The 21025-nt window shown below is 43.3% G+C and overlaps 1 protein-coding gene across 3 annotated transcripts in view; it reads left to right on the top strand.

Moving 5' to 3' along the window:
- COBL (cordon-bleu WH2 repeat protein) overlaps window positions 1-21025 on the top strand; it is a 459548-nt gene that overhangs the window by 307023 nt on the left and 131500 nt on the right. For all 3 annotated transcript variants that reach the window (XM_030205475.1, XM_030205461.1, XM_030205468.1), the window contains exon 7: window positions 3209-3400. In XM_030205475.1, the coding sequence (XP_030061335.1) occupies window positions 3209-3400 (192 nt within the window). The remainder of the gene's footprint in view (window positions 1-3208; window positions 3401-21025) is intronic.

The following is a 21025-nucleotide window of genomic DNA, read 5'->3' as shown; positions in this document are numbered from 1 at the left end:
AAGGTATGCAGATATATGATAAGCTAGATTGTGTAACGTATATAATCTGATATGTTGACATTTCATGTACCACTGCTGATATCACTGGAGAGCTCATTGGGGGGAGGGGGGGAAAGGATAAGGGTTAATTAATGGCGAACTATAACTCCTAAGTAGCCAAGTGGTCATGACACTTTTTTCTTTATGAAGTGTTTTTAAATAAAATGTTGGAACTAATAGGCGAAGGGGGGAGGGGTTAAAAGTGAAAATTTGATGACTATTAATAAGGATGTGAGTCAGTGGAGTTCATGTTAAACAAAGCTTTAATGTGTTATAGTAAAGTTGTATATTCGGATTTGACATTAATAAAAACTGTTGAAACTAGCGAAGGGCTATCAGACACAAGGCCCATTGCTGGTAGAGAAGCTATATGCTGAATTGTAGAATGACTCCTGTAATGGATCATCATTTGGACTGTCGAAATACCTACTTTACATAGTGATCAGTTTATTGTATAGAATTAACTGCAAAACAGGGAATAAAACAAAGAGGAAAGGGGGGGGGGGGGGTGATTAAAACCAACAGCTTGCGGAATATCAGCAATGTTATACACCTGTTTATTTTTGCTAAGCTCCATTTTTGGAATATTAAGATTGTATTGTAATTGTTATACAAAGTGAAATTGTAATGTAGGATTTGTCATCAATAAAAACGTTGAAATATAAAACACTTTCTCTAACCTTCAGATCTGTGGATGGAAATGGACCAGATTACTGTGTTTGTGATGTTGTTTTATGTTTTAAATGGAAGATTATGAATGCTTTTTATTAACCATGAAGAATGGTTTTAGTTTTATGGGTATAAATCTTCTATAAATTAATATAGCGGAAATGCTCCATTAAATCAAGTGTATACTTTTCAACTGCCTTTTTTTTTTTACATTGTCCTTAGTAGTTCAATAAACTTTTCGCCTGGTCATTCAGTTTTTGTTGTTGACTAGCTCAAACTGACCAAGGAATTAATAATAAGGCGGTTGTTTGTTTAATTTCATCATATTTATCACAGATTGATATTTTAAATTGGTTATGTATTCCTGTGTGTGACATTATACGTGTTACTTGTGGATTGTTCAATTATTTGTGATGATTGTACATTTTATTACATTATAAAACTGGTTACACTTGTTTTAGTTATATTGTAATTCATTGCTTGCTTTTATCTGCCTTCAGCATATGGAAAGGTGGGATATTACATTGAAAAATATTTTGAAGATCCAGATTCTTCATTTTGAAAGAGATACGAGTGTGGGCAGCACATGTACCTGCAAAACAAATAGGTTAAAACATTGTAGTATTAAGTCTCAATGTAGAATAAAGTTCAAACTACTTGTGCTTGCTTTAAGGCAATGAAGACTGGCCAGCCTACGGCACTTTTTAATGTTTTGATTCCGTACATTCCATCATGTGTATTCTGATGATAATCTTTTATTCATTTCACCACCAGTTAGAGCATGCCATGAAATTACTCATATCTCTGCATTCTGTATATTAGCTCCACTACCTTGGAACTCCGTTCCAAGAAACCTTCAGAAGGGGAGTTCCCTAATTAGTTTTAAAGCAGGTGTTAAGGCCCTACTATTTTTCCCAAGTGTGTGGGGAGTGAGCCCCTCCACTGCACTAGATATGGTGGTTTATGGCAGAACTTCCACCCATTTGGTTGGAGAATGTGGGGTACAAATGCAGAAATAATAATAATAATTCTTATTTTTTTCTGTGCTCTGTTATTATTTATCTGATTGTTGATTGCATACCAGTCTGATGTTTTTAATGAAGGACAATATATAACGCTTTGTGATAAATATAAAGATAAATCCTATGACTTCTGTCCTGGCTGTAATTAGTTTTGTTGTCAAGTTTAGTGCTGTTTCAGTACTTGTCCCCAAAACAACATAGAGAGGATTCAAAGCACAAAACACAATCTAAAACACAAAAACTGTACCAAGAGCCTTCAAAAACTAACAAGTCCTTTTATTTCACAGCGTAGGTCAATCTTGTACATCAGTGACTCAATCTTGCACATCTATGACCTGACATGGGTCATGTTTTGGCGCACAGCGCCTGCATTAGGGGTTGTTTGATATCAAAAGTCCAATATGAACCTGTCCAGCATCACAGCTGCTGGGTCATAGACGTACAAGGTTGACCTGCACTGTGGAATAAAATGAGATGTCCCATTTTTGAAGGCACTTGGAACTTTTTTGTGTTTTAAATACTTGTCCCAGCAACAGAGTAGCTGTTTTATTAAATCTATAGTGAACGCTTATAATGTTGTCAGAGACAGTGTGAAAGACCAGACATAGGATAAATCTAATTCTTTCCTTATTATTTTGGCTTGATGGCTGAGCAGTGATTTTCATCGGTGATGAGAGAGATTTAAAAGCACATGGAGCATCATTATCCTATAAAACTGAAAGAGAATGGATGTGAATAATTTTGCTTTCCTGTTATTTATGGAGTTCCTTTCTTGTTTTATGATGTTAACAATCTTGAACTATTGTAGATTTGGTGGTATATCAAGGTCTAATATACAATAAATAACTACAGTTCAATGTATTTGTCAGAACTTACAAGCAGTATTTAGGCAAGTTGCAATTTCTGCTTATTTGCACCATAGACAACCAGATTTTTAGAATATTTTATTGCATCAGTAAAAGAAAGGAAGATGTAGATTGAAGGCCAGACTGAGGAAGAACACAGTTCCAACACCATACAAAGTATAAGCACTGACGTCTGTGCAAACACATGACATAGGGTGTAGTGGACATCAGTGTGTGGGTCAGCATTAAAGTTGCTAGTGGTCCAAGGTCGCTATTTTTTGCACGGACCACAAGTATTCAGGAAAGTGATGTACCAGGAGCATCTTCCCTAATCCAGGTTTCCTCCCTTGGTTCTGGCATGCTGAAGGCATTGGAGCAGTGCTTTTGGCAGACAGAGTTAATGGCTTACCCCCCTCCCCTCCCCCCCCCCCCCCCCCGTTTACAAAGTCGCGCTAATGCCGACAGCCCATTGACTTTGACAGGGCTGGGTTGGCATTGCTGTGCAACAGCCGCTAGCGCAGCTTTGTAAACAGGGGGCTTAGTTAGAGTAAGCAGTGAAATCGGTTTCTGGTGTCTTGCAAAATATGGTGAAGATAAAATTGCTGATAATCGATTTATTTACTTTCCTAACAGGAGACTTCAACAGCTCCAAACTCACCCGCATTTAATTTCCGTACCATTGCTTTGGGCCCATCACTTTCCCTGAACAACATCTCGGGAATAACGAGGCCAGAGATGAAGAAACGCAGAGCGCCTCCTCCACCAGTAGCAACTTCCCACGTGCTGGACACCCAGATGAGTGTAGAGGAGGATGCAACAGTACAAGTAAGATGCCATGACTAGTGCACTGTGAAACTCTGCATCAGTATCTTGTTTAAAGAAGGGCTCCTCTTAAAATGGCAGTGCCTATTGATTCACCTATTGTAAACTGAGTGAGGTACGTGGCACTGTTTTCATTCCTGTAGCTGAATAATCCAGTTGGTTATCTTCTTTCATACCCATGTTTCTCAGAATTGGTTGAACAATAGAATAGTTGTTGGCTTTCAAGAGTTGTGGCAGTTTGTTCAAGGTGACAGAGTTAATGATCGCTTGGCTGCTGGCCAAGCAAGAGGATAGGCTTGGTGAATTTATTCTCCTTGGTGTGCATTTCTCAGTTATTTGTACCTTACTTCAGATCAGGCGGATCAGTTCGTACTGATCAGGCGCATTCAGGAGACCAATTTAACAACTCAATCATCTCATCTCCTATCTTACACCCTCCACCCCACCCATACTATAATGTATTAGTTTATCTTTGATAAATGTGGTGAGATACCTTATGTGCCAGATACCCACAGACGCTGAATATATATTTCTTATACCAGAAAACAACGAAAATTAACATTTTTTGAGAAAACTCTATAGCTCTGCTATTTTAGTTGCCAAGAGGAATTACCTTTGAATAATAATAATATGGACAATATCAGGAACTTGAAATGGCTTCAGATGGGACACAAAAGGTTTGACTTTTGCAGCTCAGGAATAAGCATTACAAACTAACAGGAAGATGATCAGAAGCAAACGTGATAGCTCTGTACTAACACCCATGTTTGCTCCCGCCCCGTGATCAGAGCCAGCGAGAGCGTGAAACAAGCTCACTGGCTCTGACCATAAGTAACATGCAAATACATACTAAACAGGGCATTAACTATTCCTTCCCAATGCTCAGCGGGCAGAATGCCAAGAAAGGGCGCTGCTACCATGGCAAAACGTACGCCAGCTTGAAGCTGGCGTTAGGATTTGTAGAACATTGGGGAGGATGGGCGGTCTCTCAACCCATTATGCTAAAAATGCTAGTGCACCTTAGTAAACAGGGCCCATGATGGGTTGAGAGACTGCCCATGATAAGCGTTAGAACACTGGAATCCATAGGAGCAGGGTCCCCACATGGGCCACGTTTCGTGATGTGCTTCTTCAGGAGACCCAAGATAAATATTCAACAGTCCGGTCTCTTCAAAAATATTTGAGCACTAAAAAACAAGAATGTCTTTATTAAATATTAAATAATGGTAATGCATAAAACTGCAAAAAATGCTTTAATTAAATATAAATAAATATGTATTTCATGGACTGTTGAATATTTATTTTGGGTCTCCTGAAGAAGCAGATTGCAAACTTGGATAGAAAATCTCTGAAATACAGGGATTGTAGATCTGGGCAGCTGGTTGCATGGGTATGCATTATCTGTTTCTGTCATCATAGTCTGCATTAAAAACTTCCTTGTCATCAAGTAGATGAATCCATTATGAATGGGTTGTGTCCACCTACCAGCAGGGGGAGATAGCACTGAAAAACCATAGTGCCTCTTGGCCAGCTAGCTCCATCTGCCTCTCAGTATTCTCTAACTCCCCAGCAGGGTTGGATGCAGCTTATTCAGCTCCTTCAAAAATCTGCCTGGGGTGGCTCCTGGGCTTTTGCCAGTTGTAGCAGGGGTGTTGTGGCTATTACAGCTTCACTTTAAAGGCACATAGGTTAGCCCTTTCCATGCCTTACCCTTCCCCCTATGTGGATGCAGGCATATAGGTTTGCCCTGTCCCTGCCTTTCCCACACTTTTCTATGTGGATGCAGGCACGTTGGTATGTCCTTTCCCTGCCTTTCCTACACTCTTCTATGTGGATGGAGGCACATTGGTTCGTCCTTTCCCTGCCTTTCCCACTCTCCTGGACCTCCGGAGTGCCTCTGTAGCTGTTGTCTCTAACTTTCTTCACAACGTTAAAAAAAAAAAAAAAGCTATTTTTTCAGCATATCTGCTGTCTGGCCGGCCTCCGCCTGAAGCCTTTAAGGCACATTCCACAAGAGCGATTTCCTCTTCTTGGGCTGAAACTGGAGCACTCTCTCTTCAAAAGATATGCAGTGCAGCGACATGGGCTTCTAAGCTCTCATTTGCCCGACATTACAGGCTGGATGTGGCTGCCAGGAGGGATGCGCATTTTGGAGCACAAGTGCTGGCGCATGGTGTGGCCTGTTCCCACCTTATCTAGGGATTGCTTTGATACATCCCATTCATAATGGATTCATCTGCTTGATGACAAGGAAGGGAAAATTAGGTTCTTACCTTGGTAATTTTCTTTCCTTTAGTCATAGCAGATGAATCCATGAGCCCGCCCTGATTGATTGATTGATGCTGTTTTGGGTTCAGTTTTTCCTGTAGATATGTTCCCTCATTGGGAGAAGTTGGAAAACAGTCTTCAGGATTTCTGTTCTGTTACAGGAGGTTGAGTTCGTCCCTCCTTTGAATTACTGCTCTTGTTCTGGGGCGTTGTTCGCTGTGAGGAAAGTTCATGTTATTCTACTTTGCGGTGTAACACTGCTTTGGAAGCTTCAAATACTGAGAGGCAGATGGAGCTAGCTGGCTAAGAGGCACTATGGTTTTTCAATGCTCTCTAAAATCATAGCCGTGAAATGCCCCCAGGAATACTTCTTTTTTTAATGGCACAAAACATTGGAATGTTGTGAAAATATGCACCTATTCTGAGACAACTGACAGTCCACTTCTACCACTTTAGCCAGTTTACCCACATACTCTTCAATTTTGTACAAGTAGACTTTTTAAATTTCAGTTTCTTGTCTCATCTGCCGCCTGTGGTCATCTGTGGGCAAGAGGAAACCCCTCCTGTTGCTGAACTGAATCTGCTGCCATTTTATAAAGTAGCAGAAGCTGTGCAGGAGCAACAAGGCATCTTTCTTGCCCATAGAAATCCTATGGATTGCATGTAACGAATGAAGTGTGGTGGGTGAGTTTGGGGAGACCTGCAGAGCATCACGAAGGTCTAGTGGGAGCTAGGTCTGTACAATCCTACATAAAACCAGGGATTTTAAAAAATTCGCAGATGTTGAGAAACAAAACAAAAAACAAAATTTATTTATTTTTAAATTTATAACCCACACAATTTAAAAATCCTTGACTGCTCACAAACAGTACATACATAATTTGAAATAAGCAAAAACTCTATAAATTGGCACCTCAGTCTGGACTCCCCGATGCCATAGCCTCAGGGTCAATTCTATAACAGCATCTTGGTGCTATTATGGAATACTAGCATAAGGTCAGCATTGGCGCTAGAGGCATAGCCAGACCTCGATTTTGGGAGAGGCCTGAGCCCAAAGTGGGTCCTCCCAGCCACTCTCTGCTCCTGCCGCAATTCCCACATACCTGGGCTGGCGAGGGTCGTCAAGCCCCACCAGCAGAAGTCTTCCTGTGGTGATACTCGGCGCTGTGCTACCTGCCCTGCTTTCCCACCCCGAAGCGCATGCTCAGTTTTAGTGAAATTGAGCATGCGTGTGAGGGAGGAGGAAGCAGGGCAGGCAGCATGGCGGTGAATATCGCACAGGAAAACTTCTGCTGGTGCTTTTCTGGACTCTCGTTAGCCAAGCCAGCAGACTTGGGGGGGGGGGGCTGAACCCAAATTGGGGGGGCCCAGGCCCCCAAGGCCACCCATGGCTACACCACTGATTGGTGCGCCTACACCATGTCAATGGAAGTGCCTAGGTACACCAACTGACACTTGTCGTTTATAATATACATATGTGGAAAACTATGAGCAGTGGCGTACCAAGGGAGGGGGGCGGTGGGGGCGATCCGCCCCGGGTGTCGGAGGGTGGGGGGGTGCTCCGCCGTCTCCTGCCACCACCCTGCGTTTTTTTTAAATCCATGCAGCGACGCACGCAGCGCCTCGTGTCTGCCCTGCTGTGTGCCGGCCTTCTCTCGCTATGTCCCGCCCACATTTGAGGTAACTTCCTATTTCCTCGAGGGCGAGACATAGCGAGAGAATGCCGGCCCGACGCCAGCGAAGCGATTTTCTTTTTCAAAGCACACAGCAGGGCAGACACGAGGCGCTGCCTGCGTCACTGCATGGATTAAAAAAAAAAAAACGCCGGGTGGTGGCAGGAGAAGAGGGCTCTGTCGATCTCTACGGGGGGGGGGGGGGGCTCAGACGGGAGAAGGAGGTGGGGGAGCTCAGAGGGGAGAAGGGAATTGGGGAGGGGTGGGGGAGCTCAGAGGGGTTTGCAGAGGGGAGAAGGGAATTGGGGAAGGTTTGGGGGAGCTCAGAGGGGTTCGCAGAGGGGAGAAGGGAATTTGGGGAGGGGTGGGGGAGCTCAGAGGGTTTCGCAGAGGGGAGAAGGGAACTGGGGAGGGGTGGGGGAGCTCAGAGGGGTTCGCAGAGGGGAGAAAGGAATTTGGGGAGGGGTGGGGGAGCTCAGAGGGGTTCGCAGAGGGGAGAAGGGAATTTGGGGAGGGGTGGGGGAGCTCAGAGGGGTTCGCAGAGGGGAGAAGGGAACTGGGGAGGGGTGGGGGGAGCTCAGAGGGGTTCTCAGAAGGGAGAAGGGAACTGGGGAGGAGTGGGGGAGTTCAGAGGGGTTCGCAGATGGGAGAAGGGAATTTGGAGAGGGGTGGGGGAGCTCAGAGGGGTTTGCAGAGGGTAGAAGGGAACTGGGGAGGGGTGGGGAGCTCAGGGGTTCGCAGAGGGGAGAAGGGAATTTGGGGAGGGGTGGGGGAGCTGAGAGGGCTGCTCAGAGGGGAGAAGGGGATTGGGGAGGGGTGGGGTGCTCAGAGGGGAGAAGGGGTCTGAAGCTGGAACTGGGGTCTGACAAGGGGGCAGGAGGGAGAATGGGTCCATGCCTGGGGCAGGTGGGAGAATGGGTCTGGGGCTGAAAAGGGGGGATGCAAAGCATGTGGTGGATGAAGGGGGCTGGAACTGGGGGCTGAAAAGGAGGGTATTTGGGATAAGGGGGCTAGTGCTGGAACTGTGGGCTGAAACGGGGCAGGGGCTGAAACTGGGGGCTGAAAAGGAGACAGGGAGAAGTGGCTGGGGGCTGAAGCTCAGGCCTGATGGGAGAAAAGGGCTGGGGACTGGTGGGATAGTGAGGCTGAAAAGGGGGGCAAGTGGGAGATGTGGGCTGGGGCTGGAACTTAGGGGCAGGTGGAACTGGGGGCTGAAAAGGGGGGGCAGAGAGAGGGGACAACAGACCCTGGATGGAAGTGGGGAGCGTGAGGGAGGGCAGACCCTGGATGGATGGGAGAGGGCAGGCAGACGGATTGAAGGGGCAGAGAGAAAGGGCAGATGGTGGGTGGAAGGGGGAGAGAGAAAGAGGGCAGACTGGAGCAAATGGTGGATGGAAGGGAGAGAGAGGGCAGACAGTGGATGGAAGGGGCAGAGAGAGAGAGGGCAGACAGTGGATGGAAGGGACATTAGAGAGGGCAGACACTGGATGGCAGAGAGAGAGCAAAGACAGATCCTGGATGGAAGGAAGACAGTGAAAAGAAGATGAGAAAAGCAGAAACCAGAGACAACAAACTGTAAATATATATTTTTATTATTTTGCTTTAGGATATAGTATTGTAGCTGTGTTGTTTATAAATAGAACATGTAAATAAGGTAATCTTTTTATTGGACTAATTTTAATATGTTTTGACTTAACTTTCAGAGAACAAAACCCCCTTCCTCAGGTCAGGATAAGATACTGTAACAGCACTATACTGTACTGACCTGAGGAAGGAGATTTTGGCCTCTGGAAGCTAAATGTATTAGTCCAGTAAAATGGTATTATTTTATTTTCTGTATTTGTTTTATTTCTATTTGTTAATTTGTAAAGTGGTGATTGGTATTTGTTAGTTTTTTCAAATTTACATCTGCTGTCTTTATATTTTGCACAGTACTAGAGGACATTTTCTGTTTCTGTGGTGTTGCATTGTATGCAGAGTCTGGCATCGGGGGTTCAGTTTAATTTTTGTCTAAATAGAAAGTTTATGATTACTTATTCTATAGTGGATTAGGGTGTATCTGTATTTGTGAAAAAGACATGGCTTTCGGTTGGCATTGACTGTGCAGGATCGACAATCTGTACTAATCTGTCTGTTTTCGTTTTACAATAGGTGAATTGATGTTCTAGTGCTCACTGTAGTGTTTAAGATGCTTTCCTTTTCCTTGTGTGACTCGTAGAAATTACTGCTTATGGTATGGTAGAATTGCTCTATAGGTCCTGAGTGTTTTGTATTCTCAGTATGCCTAGTACTGGATTTGGGGGAGAGGGGGGGGGGTTAAAAAATGACCGGCCCCGAGTGTCAACTACCCTAGCTACGCCACTGACTATGAGACATGCCAATGAACCCAACCCATGCTCCACCCAAATGTGTATCCTCTTGAGGTAGGCGCTACCTTATAGAATAGCGCCTAGTGTACATAGACACCTAACTGTCGATTTGCTGGCACCTTTCACACATGTAAGTGGTGCCTACTTCAAGGCACCACATTATAGAATTGCCTCCATTGTATTTCTGTTTTCTTTCTTTCATTTTAAAGATGAGAGTGCATCAGCGCTGAGACCCTGACACATCTTTTGAAAATTTGCCTTGATGTGTGGTGCACATTATGGCATTTGCCATATGTAGTTCAGGCGAGAAGATGCGCTTGAATTTTGTGTTCTGAATTCCTTTGTACAGTAACAGTTCACTTATTGACTGAAATATTTGAACACGTGTGCCCCCACCATCTAACAATCCAACTTCTGTGTTTTCTCACTGAGGTGTTTCAAAAGCTTCCTGGAGTCTGTGTTTTGTTGGAGGCTAAAGTTCAGTATTAAAGGGCCTTATGTTTTGTTTTGATTCTTGGTCATTGTTTCAGGGGAGGGGGGCAGTGGAAGAAAGAGATTGGAAGACCTAGTTGGTAAAGGCATTTGTGAGCAGGCTAGTAAGTGTGTGACAGTCTTTTTACTTTTTGTCGTAAAGTTTTATCAGTCTGCAAGTTTTCTAAAACCGGATACTTTTGATTTTAGTATTGAAAATAGCAGCGTAATTATGTTTAAATGCTGGAGGCAAGCAACTTTATGAACATTACAGATGCCATAGTTCTAAGGCTATGTCTTGTAACTGTAGTAGTGAGAGAGAGCTTGAATTACTGTGAGATAGTAGGGGGTTTCTCAGGCCGCATTCTCATTCACATATGGGCCCGTACTTTAGAAATACCTATGTTTACATGTGTGTATTGAATACATGTGTAAAACCCAACTTTAGAAAGCTGGTATTTACATATGTATATCAGGAAAATGTTTAAATTGCAAGGGGACATGGTTTGGACATGATGTGGCCGGGGCTCAGGCAGGATCAAAATGTACACATTTATTCCCTATTTCACAAGGGGAATACACGTGTCTGATGGATAGTCTGTACATTGGGATTTACACCTGCACTTTTGCATTTTCATGTATTTCAAACATGCACATCTTGGCCTGCCAAGGAGGTATTCTTCATCATCCTTCCTTGTTTTTTGGTACCCCCCCCCCCCCCAATTTGGTTTTAAAGCACTATTGCAGCCTGTACGTCATATGGGCAGCATTTACACGTGCAGTTTTGCAAAATGGCTGACATATACATGTATATGCCAACCCATGTGTAGGTTGATATTTAATAACCTACATGTGTAAACACCCATTTATCCCTTGTTGATATTTTCAACATTGGGTGTGGGGGGGGGGGGGAGTTAATCAATGTGGGTTACCGTTCAGATGGGTTATTTTACCATAAGTTGTGCTATTTTAGCACAGGGTCTCATTGCATACAATGGGACATGTACTAAGATAGCGTGACTTGTGAAATTTCTGTCCCTGTGCAATTGTACGCATCTAGCTATAGAGCTATTGTAACTCTTTGTATTCAGATAACTTCATTAGATGCTGCTCATACCATTTATTGTGAAATAGGAATGGAAATGTCAGGATACTATTTTATTTTTCACGTAAGGAAAAGAATGGAAAATGTCAGGGACCTTTTTTTTTTTTTTTAAATTTTGCGGAAGAACGTCAATTGCTTATTAGTGAACTTCCTTCCCAAAAGAGATAAGATGTCTGTTTGGGGCACTGTATTTTTGAGCAACACTTGCTAACAGGAAAACTATGGAAAGGAGGAGAGTGCATAGCCCTATCAGGGACTTCAGCATCTTAAAGGAAAGCAGGACTGCTTTTGAATATTTCTCAAGGGGCAGGGGAGGAAGGCTTTGTTTGCTCCTGGTTTTTGTACTTCAGTCTGAGTAGTGCATTGTGGTGTTTGAAGTCTTATGAATTCAGCACTACATCTTCTAGGGGAAAAAGCTCTCCCTGATCTCTACATCACTTGGCAGCTCTGTTACAGCCTGCTGAGAAAAGATATAGAAAGTGGCATGAATGTTACAGAGCCTTCCCTCAGCATCTGACAGAATTTTCTGGACCACTTTTCATTTTTATGTAGATTTTACTTGGCACATTCTATTAGTTTTGATGTGTGTATCTATTAGTATGTTTGTAAATATGTAAAGGTTAAGACTCACAGAGAAACCAACATTTCACACTGAAGAATTTCCAGTTAGTTGATACAGTTCAGTGATTTCATATTGCAGCCTATAATAAAGTATAAGTACATAAGTATTGCCACACTGGGACAGACCAAAGATCCATCAAGCCCAGTATCCTGTTTCCAGCAGTGGCCAATCCAGATCACAAATATCTGGCAAGATCCCGAAAAAGTTCAATACATTTTATGCTGCTTATCCCGGAAATAAGCAATGGATTTTCCCCAAGTCAATATAATAATGGTCTATGGACTTTTCCTTTAGGAAGCAGTCCAGACTTTTTTTAAAACCCTGCTAAGCTAACCACCTTTACCACATTCTCTGGCAACGAATTCCAGAGTTTAATTACACGTTGAGTGAAGAAAAAATTCGTATTAAATTTACTACTTTGTAGCTTCATCACATGCCCCCTAGTCCTAGTATTTTTGGAAAGGGTAAACAAATGATTCATGTCTACCCATTCCACTCCACTCGTTATTTTATAGACCTCTATCATATCTCCCCTCAGCCGTCTTTTCTCCAAGCTGAAGAGCCCTACACACTTCGGCCTTTCCTCATAGGGAAGTCGTCCCATCCCCTTTATCATTTACGTCGCCCTTCTCTGTACCTTTCCTAATTCTACTATATCTTTTTTGAGATGCAGTGACCAGAATTGCACACAATATTCGAGATGCGGTCACACCATGGACCGATACAAAGGCATTATAACGTCCTCACATTTGTTTTCCATTCCTTTTCTAATAATACCTAACATTCTATTTGCTTTCTTAGCTGCCGCAGTATACTGAGCAGAGGGTTTCAACGTATCATCAACAATGACGCCGAGATCCCTTTCTTGGTCGGTGACTCCTAATGTGGAACCTTGTCTTACATAGCTATAGTTCGTCACTTTGCACTTGCTCACATTAAATGTGATCTGCCATTTAGACACCCAGTCTCCCAGTCTCGTAAGGTTCTCTTGTAATGTTTCACAATCCTCTCACAATTTAACAACTTTGAATAACTTTGTGTTGTCAGCAACTTTAATTACCTCACTAGTTACTCTCATCTCTAGATCATTTATAAATGTTAAAAAGCAGCGGTCCCAGCACAGACCCCTGGGGAACCCCACTATCTACCCTTCTCCATTGACAATACTGACCATTTAACCCTGCTTTCTGTTTTCTATCATCTAACCAGTTTTTAATCCACAATAGGACACTACCTCCTATCCCATGACTCTTCAATTTCTTCTGGAATCTTTCATGAGGTACTTTGTCAAACACCTTTTGAAAATCCAGATACAAAATATCAACCGGCTCGCCATTATCCATATGTTTGTTCACCCCTTCAAAGAAATGTAATAGATTGGTGAGGCAAGATTTCCCTTCACTAAATCCATGTTGGCTTTTGGGCTCATTTTCGAAAGAGAAGGACTTCCATCTTTCGACATAAATCGGAAGATGGACGTCCTTCTCCCAGGGACGTCCAAATCGGTATAATTGAAACCCGCTTTAGGATGTCTCCAATTGCACTTCGTCGCAAGGATAGCCAAAGTTCAAGGGGGCGTGTCGGAGGCGAGACTTGGGTGTGTCTAACACTTGGACGTCCTTGACCCATAATCGAAAAAAACAAGGACGTCACTGACGAACACTTGGACGTTTTCACCCGGACGTGTTTTTATTACGACTAAGGCACAAAAAGGTGCTCGAAATGACCAGATGACCTCCCGTTACTCTCCCAGTGGTCAGTAACCCCCTCCCACCCTCAAAAAACATCTTAAAAATATGTCGTGCCAGCCTCAGATGTCATATGCAGGTCTTGAGAGCAGTTTTAGTGGGTACTGCAGTGCACTTCAGACAGCGACCCAGACCCATAACCCCCTACCTGCTACATTTGTGGAGGAAACAGTGAGCTCTCCAAAACCCACCACAAACCCACATCTAGGTGCCCCCCTTCACTCGTAAGGGCTATGGTAGTGGTGTACAGTTGTGGGTAGTGGGTTTTGGGGGGATTTTGGGGGCTCAGCACACAAGGTAAAGGAGCAATTTATGAAGTCCACTGCAGTGCCCCCTAGGGTGCCTGGTTGGTGTCCTGGCATGTCAGGGGGACTAGTGCTCTACAAATGCTGGCTCCTCCCACGCCCAAATGGCTTGCATTAGGACGTTTTTGACATGGACATCTTTGGTTTCGAAAATCGCCGAAAGTCAGAAACGTCCATGTCTAGGATTTGGACGTCCCTGATGGTATTTTCAAAACGAAAGATGGTTTCCCCTCTCCTGGATTTTGCCATTTTGCAAGGACATCCAAATCGCAACTTGGACGCCCCTTTCGAAAATGCCCCTCCACAGCTCATTAATCCATTCTTTTGAATGTGTTCCTTAATTTTGTTCTTTATAATAGTCTCTACCATTTTGCCTAGCACCAATAAATTACAAAATAACCCATAATCACTAATATATCTAATTTGTTTAACAAGCGAATTCCAGATTTTGGTGCATTGATAAGAAAAGTTAGCATTGTGGATTGTTTTGTAAGATACATTTCTGCAACTGGGGAAATGTGAAATGAGATTCTCTGGATGACACTGAACCATTGTGTGGAGTAAATCAATGAGGTTTCATATAGGATGGTGACATACCAAATAAAATTTGATGGACCAATGCTGGAACGAAATTCTGCGCTTTATAGGTAACCAGTGTAGATTATGAAGGAGTGGGGTAGCTTTAGCAAAGCGCGGTGATTTACAAATTAGATGAGCAGCTGCGTTTTGAACAGTTTTTTAAGAAGGCCACATTTAATTCCAGCATAGATGGAATTACATTAGTCAATTTTTGTTAGAACAAGATATTGGGTTAAGGTACAGAAAACAGGTCTTGTGAAAAATGATTGCAATCCTTCCGAAGCATGTGGAAGGAACTAGAGACAACATTTGAGACTTGACTTTCTAAGGATAAAAACTGATCAATTGTAACCCCTAAGATTTTCATTGAGGATACAAGAGGATAGGTTATATTATCAATTGTAAAATCTTTGAGAATAGTCGGATGATAAGGATTTGTTATTAATAAAAATGTAGTCTTCTCAGTATTAAGTTTCAATTTAAAATTAGAAGCTCAGGATTCAGTTAATGTGATACCTAATCTGATTTTGTTAATGATATCATAACGAGTTTTGGAAACTGGGATGTAAATGGTGATATCATCAGCCTAAATAAACGTAGAAAGACCATTGCGCTCAAGTAGATTACCAAGAGGAATCATCATGATGTTAAATAAGGGAATGGAACTTGATATACTGCCTTTCTGTGGTTTTTGCAACTACATTCACAGCAGGTTGTACCTGTGGCAATGGAAGGTTAAGTGACTTGCCCAGCATCACAAGGAGCTGCAATGGGAATCGAACCCAGTTCCCCAGGATCAATGTCCACCAGAACTAACCGCTAGACTACTCCTCCTCTCCAATAAGATGGAAGACAAGGGAGAACCCAGCTGTACTCCACAACTAGAAAGCCAGGATGAAGAGATAGTGCCTAATTGTTTAACTTGGTATGATCTAGATTTCAAAAATTCTGAGAACCAATCATGGACAGCACCACAAATACCATAATGGTCAAGAATATTTAAGAGAATATTGTGGTCGACAGTATCAAATGCGCTAGACATATCAAATTGGAGTACTATAATTTTATTACCAATACTGAACTCCTGTCTGAAGCTGTCTAAGAGAGTGGTAAGAACAGTTTCGGTGCTGTAGGAAGATCTAAATCCAGATTGCGATTTGTGCAGAATGGAATGGAGTTGGAGATATTCCATTAGTTGTTGCAAGACCAGTCCTTCCATGACCTTGACAAAGGGATTGAGGCTACAGGTCTGTAATTGGAAACAATGCTTTGGCTTGTTTGGGAATTTTTAGGGATAGGAGTCAGGGTAATATTGCCACTTCGAGGAAATAGACCTAGGAATAACATTAAAGTAAGATAGGAGTGTAGATAATCAAAAAAACAGTGTGGCAGCTGACCTAAGCAGGTAGTTGGGACAGATGTCAAGCAGAGATTGTGATTTGGCATATTTGCATAATAACTATCTAACTTGATCCACTGAAAAAGAATGAAATACAGACCAAATTCTGTCAACTTGCAAGCTCTGATTTTAATTATTTTCTGTTCGAAATAGTTTGCCAGTTGGTCTGCTGAAGGCAGGGATTCATTAATTTTATAAACAGATTGTGTGTTAAATAAGTTGATAACCAAAGAATATAATTTCCTAGGGTTGGCTTTTATTTCACCTATAAACTTTGAGTAATAAGTAGTTTTAGCCTTAATAATTAAGTGCTTATATTCTTTTAAGATTTTTTTCCGAAGAATCCATTGGTCCATGATTCTAGTTTTAGCCCAGAATCTTTCTTGCATTCTGCATTTACGCCTCATTTCTAAAACAGTCATTAACCCAGGGGGACAATTTTTTATTGGGTCTAGTTTTTACTTTTAGTGGTGCCAACTCATCTAGTACTTCGTTACATGTATCATTTCATTGTTGTATAAAGTTTATGGAAGGAGCTGAGATGAGCAAGTTAGTCATTTGATCTTTAGACCAGAAGCTTACTGGATTGGAAAAACAAAACAGTATTGCAAAATAGTAGTTCAAATATGGAAGGGTAGGTATTTAAAGTGATATAAACAGCCAAAAATGGCTTCTGGCCCTTTAAATCGTTTGTCCGGGGCTAACCAGGAATATTCAGCGGCACTTAATTGGACACTTCTACTGAAAATGTCCAGTAGCGCCTACGCTGGAACTAGCTATTTTGTGGATGTTCCTGGGGCGGAGTCGGCACTTTGCTGGTTAAGTGCTAATATTCAGAAGTTAACCAACTAGGATAACCATATAAATAGGGCTGCATAAAACACAGTCCTGTCTTCATTCGGTTCACAGTAGCCACTTAAGTGGTTCCTTAGGGTTCCTTTTACTAAGCCACATCAAAAAATGGCCTGCGGTAGTGTGGGTGCGTGTTTTAGGCGTGCGCTGAACCAGTTTTTATCGCATTCGGGAAAAGGGGCTTTTTTTTCAATGGGCCGAGAAAAGGGCCTGCGGTAAAATTGAAACTAGTGTGTGCCTATTTATAGCCTGAGCCCTTAACGCCACCCATTGATCTAGCAGTAAGGGCTCATGCACTACACGTTCAGTTACCGGTCGGAGTGCACCAACTGCCGATTAATGTCGGAAACACTGTGTGTGGTAGGAAATTTAAAAAAAAAAATTTGTTCAGATGGTATGGGCACGTGCCAAATCCAAAATAATTGCCAGGGGGCATGCTAGCCTGGTGGTAATCTTGTTTGCCACATGCTGCACACGCATAGAGCCTACCACACCTTTTTAAAAGGACCCCGTAACCAGCTGTGTTTTGATCACCTGCATATACATGGAAATTGAATGCTGGAGCCAGGACATGACCCAGCATTGAATTTCTGGGGATAACGCTGGTGGCGATAATGAGCTTTTTCGCTTGCAGTTACATGCAGTATGGCTCATTAATTTTTAAAAGGGTTAATATGAGTCACAATAAAACTGTGATCCTCGATAAGCCCAGGAAGTTTACTACACCCCACAAGATTGCACAGTGCTTTTGAATGGAGATTTTCCTTGCATGCTTTCTGTATGGTGAGTTTATTTTTAGGCGTCCAGAAATTGCAGGAATATAAAACCTTATGAAAAGATCCACTGTTCCAAGAAACATATAAACAAACTAGCTTGTCAGGCATTTTTCAATTTATTTTATTCATTTATTTTGCCGTGCTTTTGCCCAAAATTCAAATCTTCCCCTGGAATTCTAGATTTGTGTTTGAAGAAATACTTGTTTTCTTTTTAAAATATTTTCCTACATCTCTAATGTCTTGCTAGATGATTGAAACTTCTTCATAATTATTCTGTAACCATGGGGCATGCAGGTCAGAGCACTTCCTAAAATACTTTTTTAGCAGCAAAACATTTCACATTTTTGTGGTGAACACTTTTCTTTGATGCTATTTAATTGGAAGTATGCAAAGGTCTCCTTTCCAGTTACTGGAGTATTGAGTGAAGAGATGAAGATTTTGCCTGTGTGTATGTCAATTTATACTGCCATTAATCATTTCCTGTAGCTTTCTAGGCTGACATAAGGGTATGGCTTTAAGGTTCCAGTTAGTTAAATGTTGTACTGTCAGGCTTATTTTCGAAAGAGAAGGGCGCCCATCTTTCGACACAAATCGGGAGATGGGCGTCCTTCTCCCAGGGTCGCCCAAATTGGCATAATCGAAAGCCGATTTTGAGCGTCCCCAACTGCTTTCCATCTCGGGGACGACCAAAGTTCCCAAGGGCATGTCAGAAGCATAGCGAAGGCGGGACTGGAGCGTGCTTAACACATGGGCGTCCTCGGCCGATAATGGAAAAAAGAAGGGCGTCCCTGATGAGCACTTGGCTGACTTTACTTGGTCCATTTTTTCTTTCGACCAATCCTCAAAAAGGTGCCCGAACTGACCAGATGACCACCGGAGAGAATCGGGGATGACATTCCCTTACTCCCCCAGTGGTCACTAACCCCCTCCCACCCTAAAAATAAAACTTAAAAAATATTTTTTCCAGCCTCTATGCTAGCCTCAAATGTCATACCCAGCTCCCTGACAGCAGTATGCAGATCCCTGGAGCAGTTTTAGTGGGTGCAGTGCACTTCAGGCAGGCGGACCCAGGCCCATCCCCTCCTACCTGTTGTGGTGGTAAATGTGAGCCCTTCAAAACCCACCAGAAACCCACTGTACCCACATGTAGGTGCCCCCCTTCACCCCTTAGGGCTATGGTTATGTTGCACAGTTGTGGGGAGTGGGTTTTGGGGGGGGGGGTTTGGGGGGCTCACCACCCAAGGTAAGGGAACTATGCACCTGGGAGCAATTCGTGAAGTCCACTGCAGTGCCCCCTAGGGTGCCCAGTTGGTGTCCTGGCATGTGAGAGGGACCTCTCCCATGACCAAAGGGCTTGCATCTGGTTGTTTCTGAGATGGGCGTCCTTGGTTTCCATTATCGCCGAAAACTGGGGATGGCCATCTCTAAGGTGGATCTAAATGTTGAGATTTGGGCATCCCCGATCATATTATCGAAACGAAAGATGGACGCCCATCTTGTTTCGATAATACGGGTTTCCCCGCTCCTTCGCCGGGACCTTCTGCGAGGACGTCCTCAGGAAAACTTGGGCACCCCGTTCGATTATGCCCCTCCATGTGTTTTAGATGGCCATTTGTTTTCTGAAAAATATTTTTGGCTTCTGCCTTAGGGGTAAGTTATCAATTTGGGATACTGTTAAGATGTGTTATTATACTGTTAACCCCAGTTATTACTAACCAAGTCTTATTGCATAAAATGAGGCCTGTTCTAAAATGGCAAGAGTTAGTGGTAAAATAACACATTTAACGGTAGCCCAAGTTGATAACTTCCCCCCTTGTTTCTTAATCTGCATTCAACATGTCTGTATTGGGAGGAGGAAGGGATTAAAGTTGCTACAGTTTACTCCAGCATCCTTGGAGGCTCTTGAGTGCTGCTGAAACCATAACTGGATCAACAATGCTCTTTGAATCCATTTGCAAATTGCAGTTGTGTGACAATTTATCAAGTTTCCCATGCAAATTTAATAAGTCAAATGAGATCATTCTATGAAAAGCATAACAGGTTTGAGAAACCCTCTGTCAAGACAACTGAAGATTCTAAAAAGATAAAAACCTTTGATGTGATGTCCGGGATCTCTGCCCAGAGTATAGTAATGCGCAGACTCTCATGGCTGTGTGACTCTGACTTGGACCCAGCAGTCCAGCAGAGGTTGGCAGATGCCACGTGCTGGAGAGATAGCCTGTTTGGAGACAAGGTGGAGGATGTCGCTGACCTCATAAAGAAACATACTGACACTATTGATACTCTCTCCTGCTGGATGTCTTCTGCAAATTCCTCCTCATCTAGGAGATTTTTGGTCTGGTGAAGAGGGGTCACTACTACTCAGAGACGTAAGTATGCTCTTCCTTCTCACCAGCCTCAGCAGGCTCAGTCCCAGCGCGCTTGTTCTCATCAACAGCATGCGCCCATGGCCCAGCCAGCTCCCCAGTCAAAGCCAGGTAAGAGCTTTTGACTGGCTCCAGCAGAGCATAGCCACAGTAAAGGTAACCATTCTGGATGACCTATCGGTCGGGGGAAGACTGAATTTTTTCCAAGAAAGGTGGCTCCTTGTAACCTCTGATTGGTGAGTTCACCAAATAGTCCATCTCAGTTATGCCCCGCAGTGGCATCATTGACCACCAAATTGCCCACCGAGAGTGTCCCAGTTCAACTCATGGCACAAGTAGGTACTTGCAGAGGAACTCTCCACCCTTCTAAAAGCCCATGTGGTTGAGCCCATTCCACCAGGCAAGGTTTCTCTTCCAGGTACTTACTTTCTTGTCGCCAAGAAAACCCGGGGGGGGGGGGGGGGGGGGGGGGGGTAATGCATCCCATCCTAGACCTAAGGGCCCTGAACAAATTCTTGGTCAAAGAAAAGTTCAGGATGGTTTCCCTGGGCATCCTTCTCCCCATGATTCAGGAAAATGATTGGCTATGCTCTCTGGACTTAAAGGATGCCTACATTCACATCCCGATACTTCCAGGTCACAGGAAGTATCTTTGATTTTGGATGGGGACACATTACTTCCAGTACCGTGTGTTGCCTTTTGGCCTCACGTTGGCTCTCAGGGTTTTCACCAAGTGTCTTGCAGTAGTCACAGCGTCGCTACACAGACTAGGGGCCCTTGTGTTCCCCTATCTGGGTGATTGGCTGGTGAAGAGCACACCAAATGGCAGTGCTCAGGAGTCCATGCAGAGAACTATTCAGGTATTGGAGCTACTAGGGTTTGTTTTAAACTACCCCAAGTCCCATCTCTATCTCATTCAACAACTGGAGTTCATTGGAGCCCTGCTAGACACATAGCAGGTGCGGGCTTTTGTCCCTGTACAAGGGCAAATACTCTTGTCGCTCTTGCCAACCAGCAGGGCTATCCAGCCTAAAAAAGAAATAGGAAAATCTATCCAGTGATGACAGAGGAAATGAACAGCTTCCAATTTCTCTT

The sequence above is a fragment of the Microcaecilia unicolor genome, chromosome 1 (assembly GCF_901765095.1).
Source record: "Microcaecilia unicolor chromosome 1, aMicUni1.1, whole genome shotgun sequence".
Lineage (NCBI taxonomy): Eukaryota > Metazoa > Chordata > Amphibia > Gymnophiona > Siphonopidae > Microcaecilia > Microcaecilia unicolor.
This window is presented reverse-complemented; position numbering and strand designations above follow the sequence as displayed.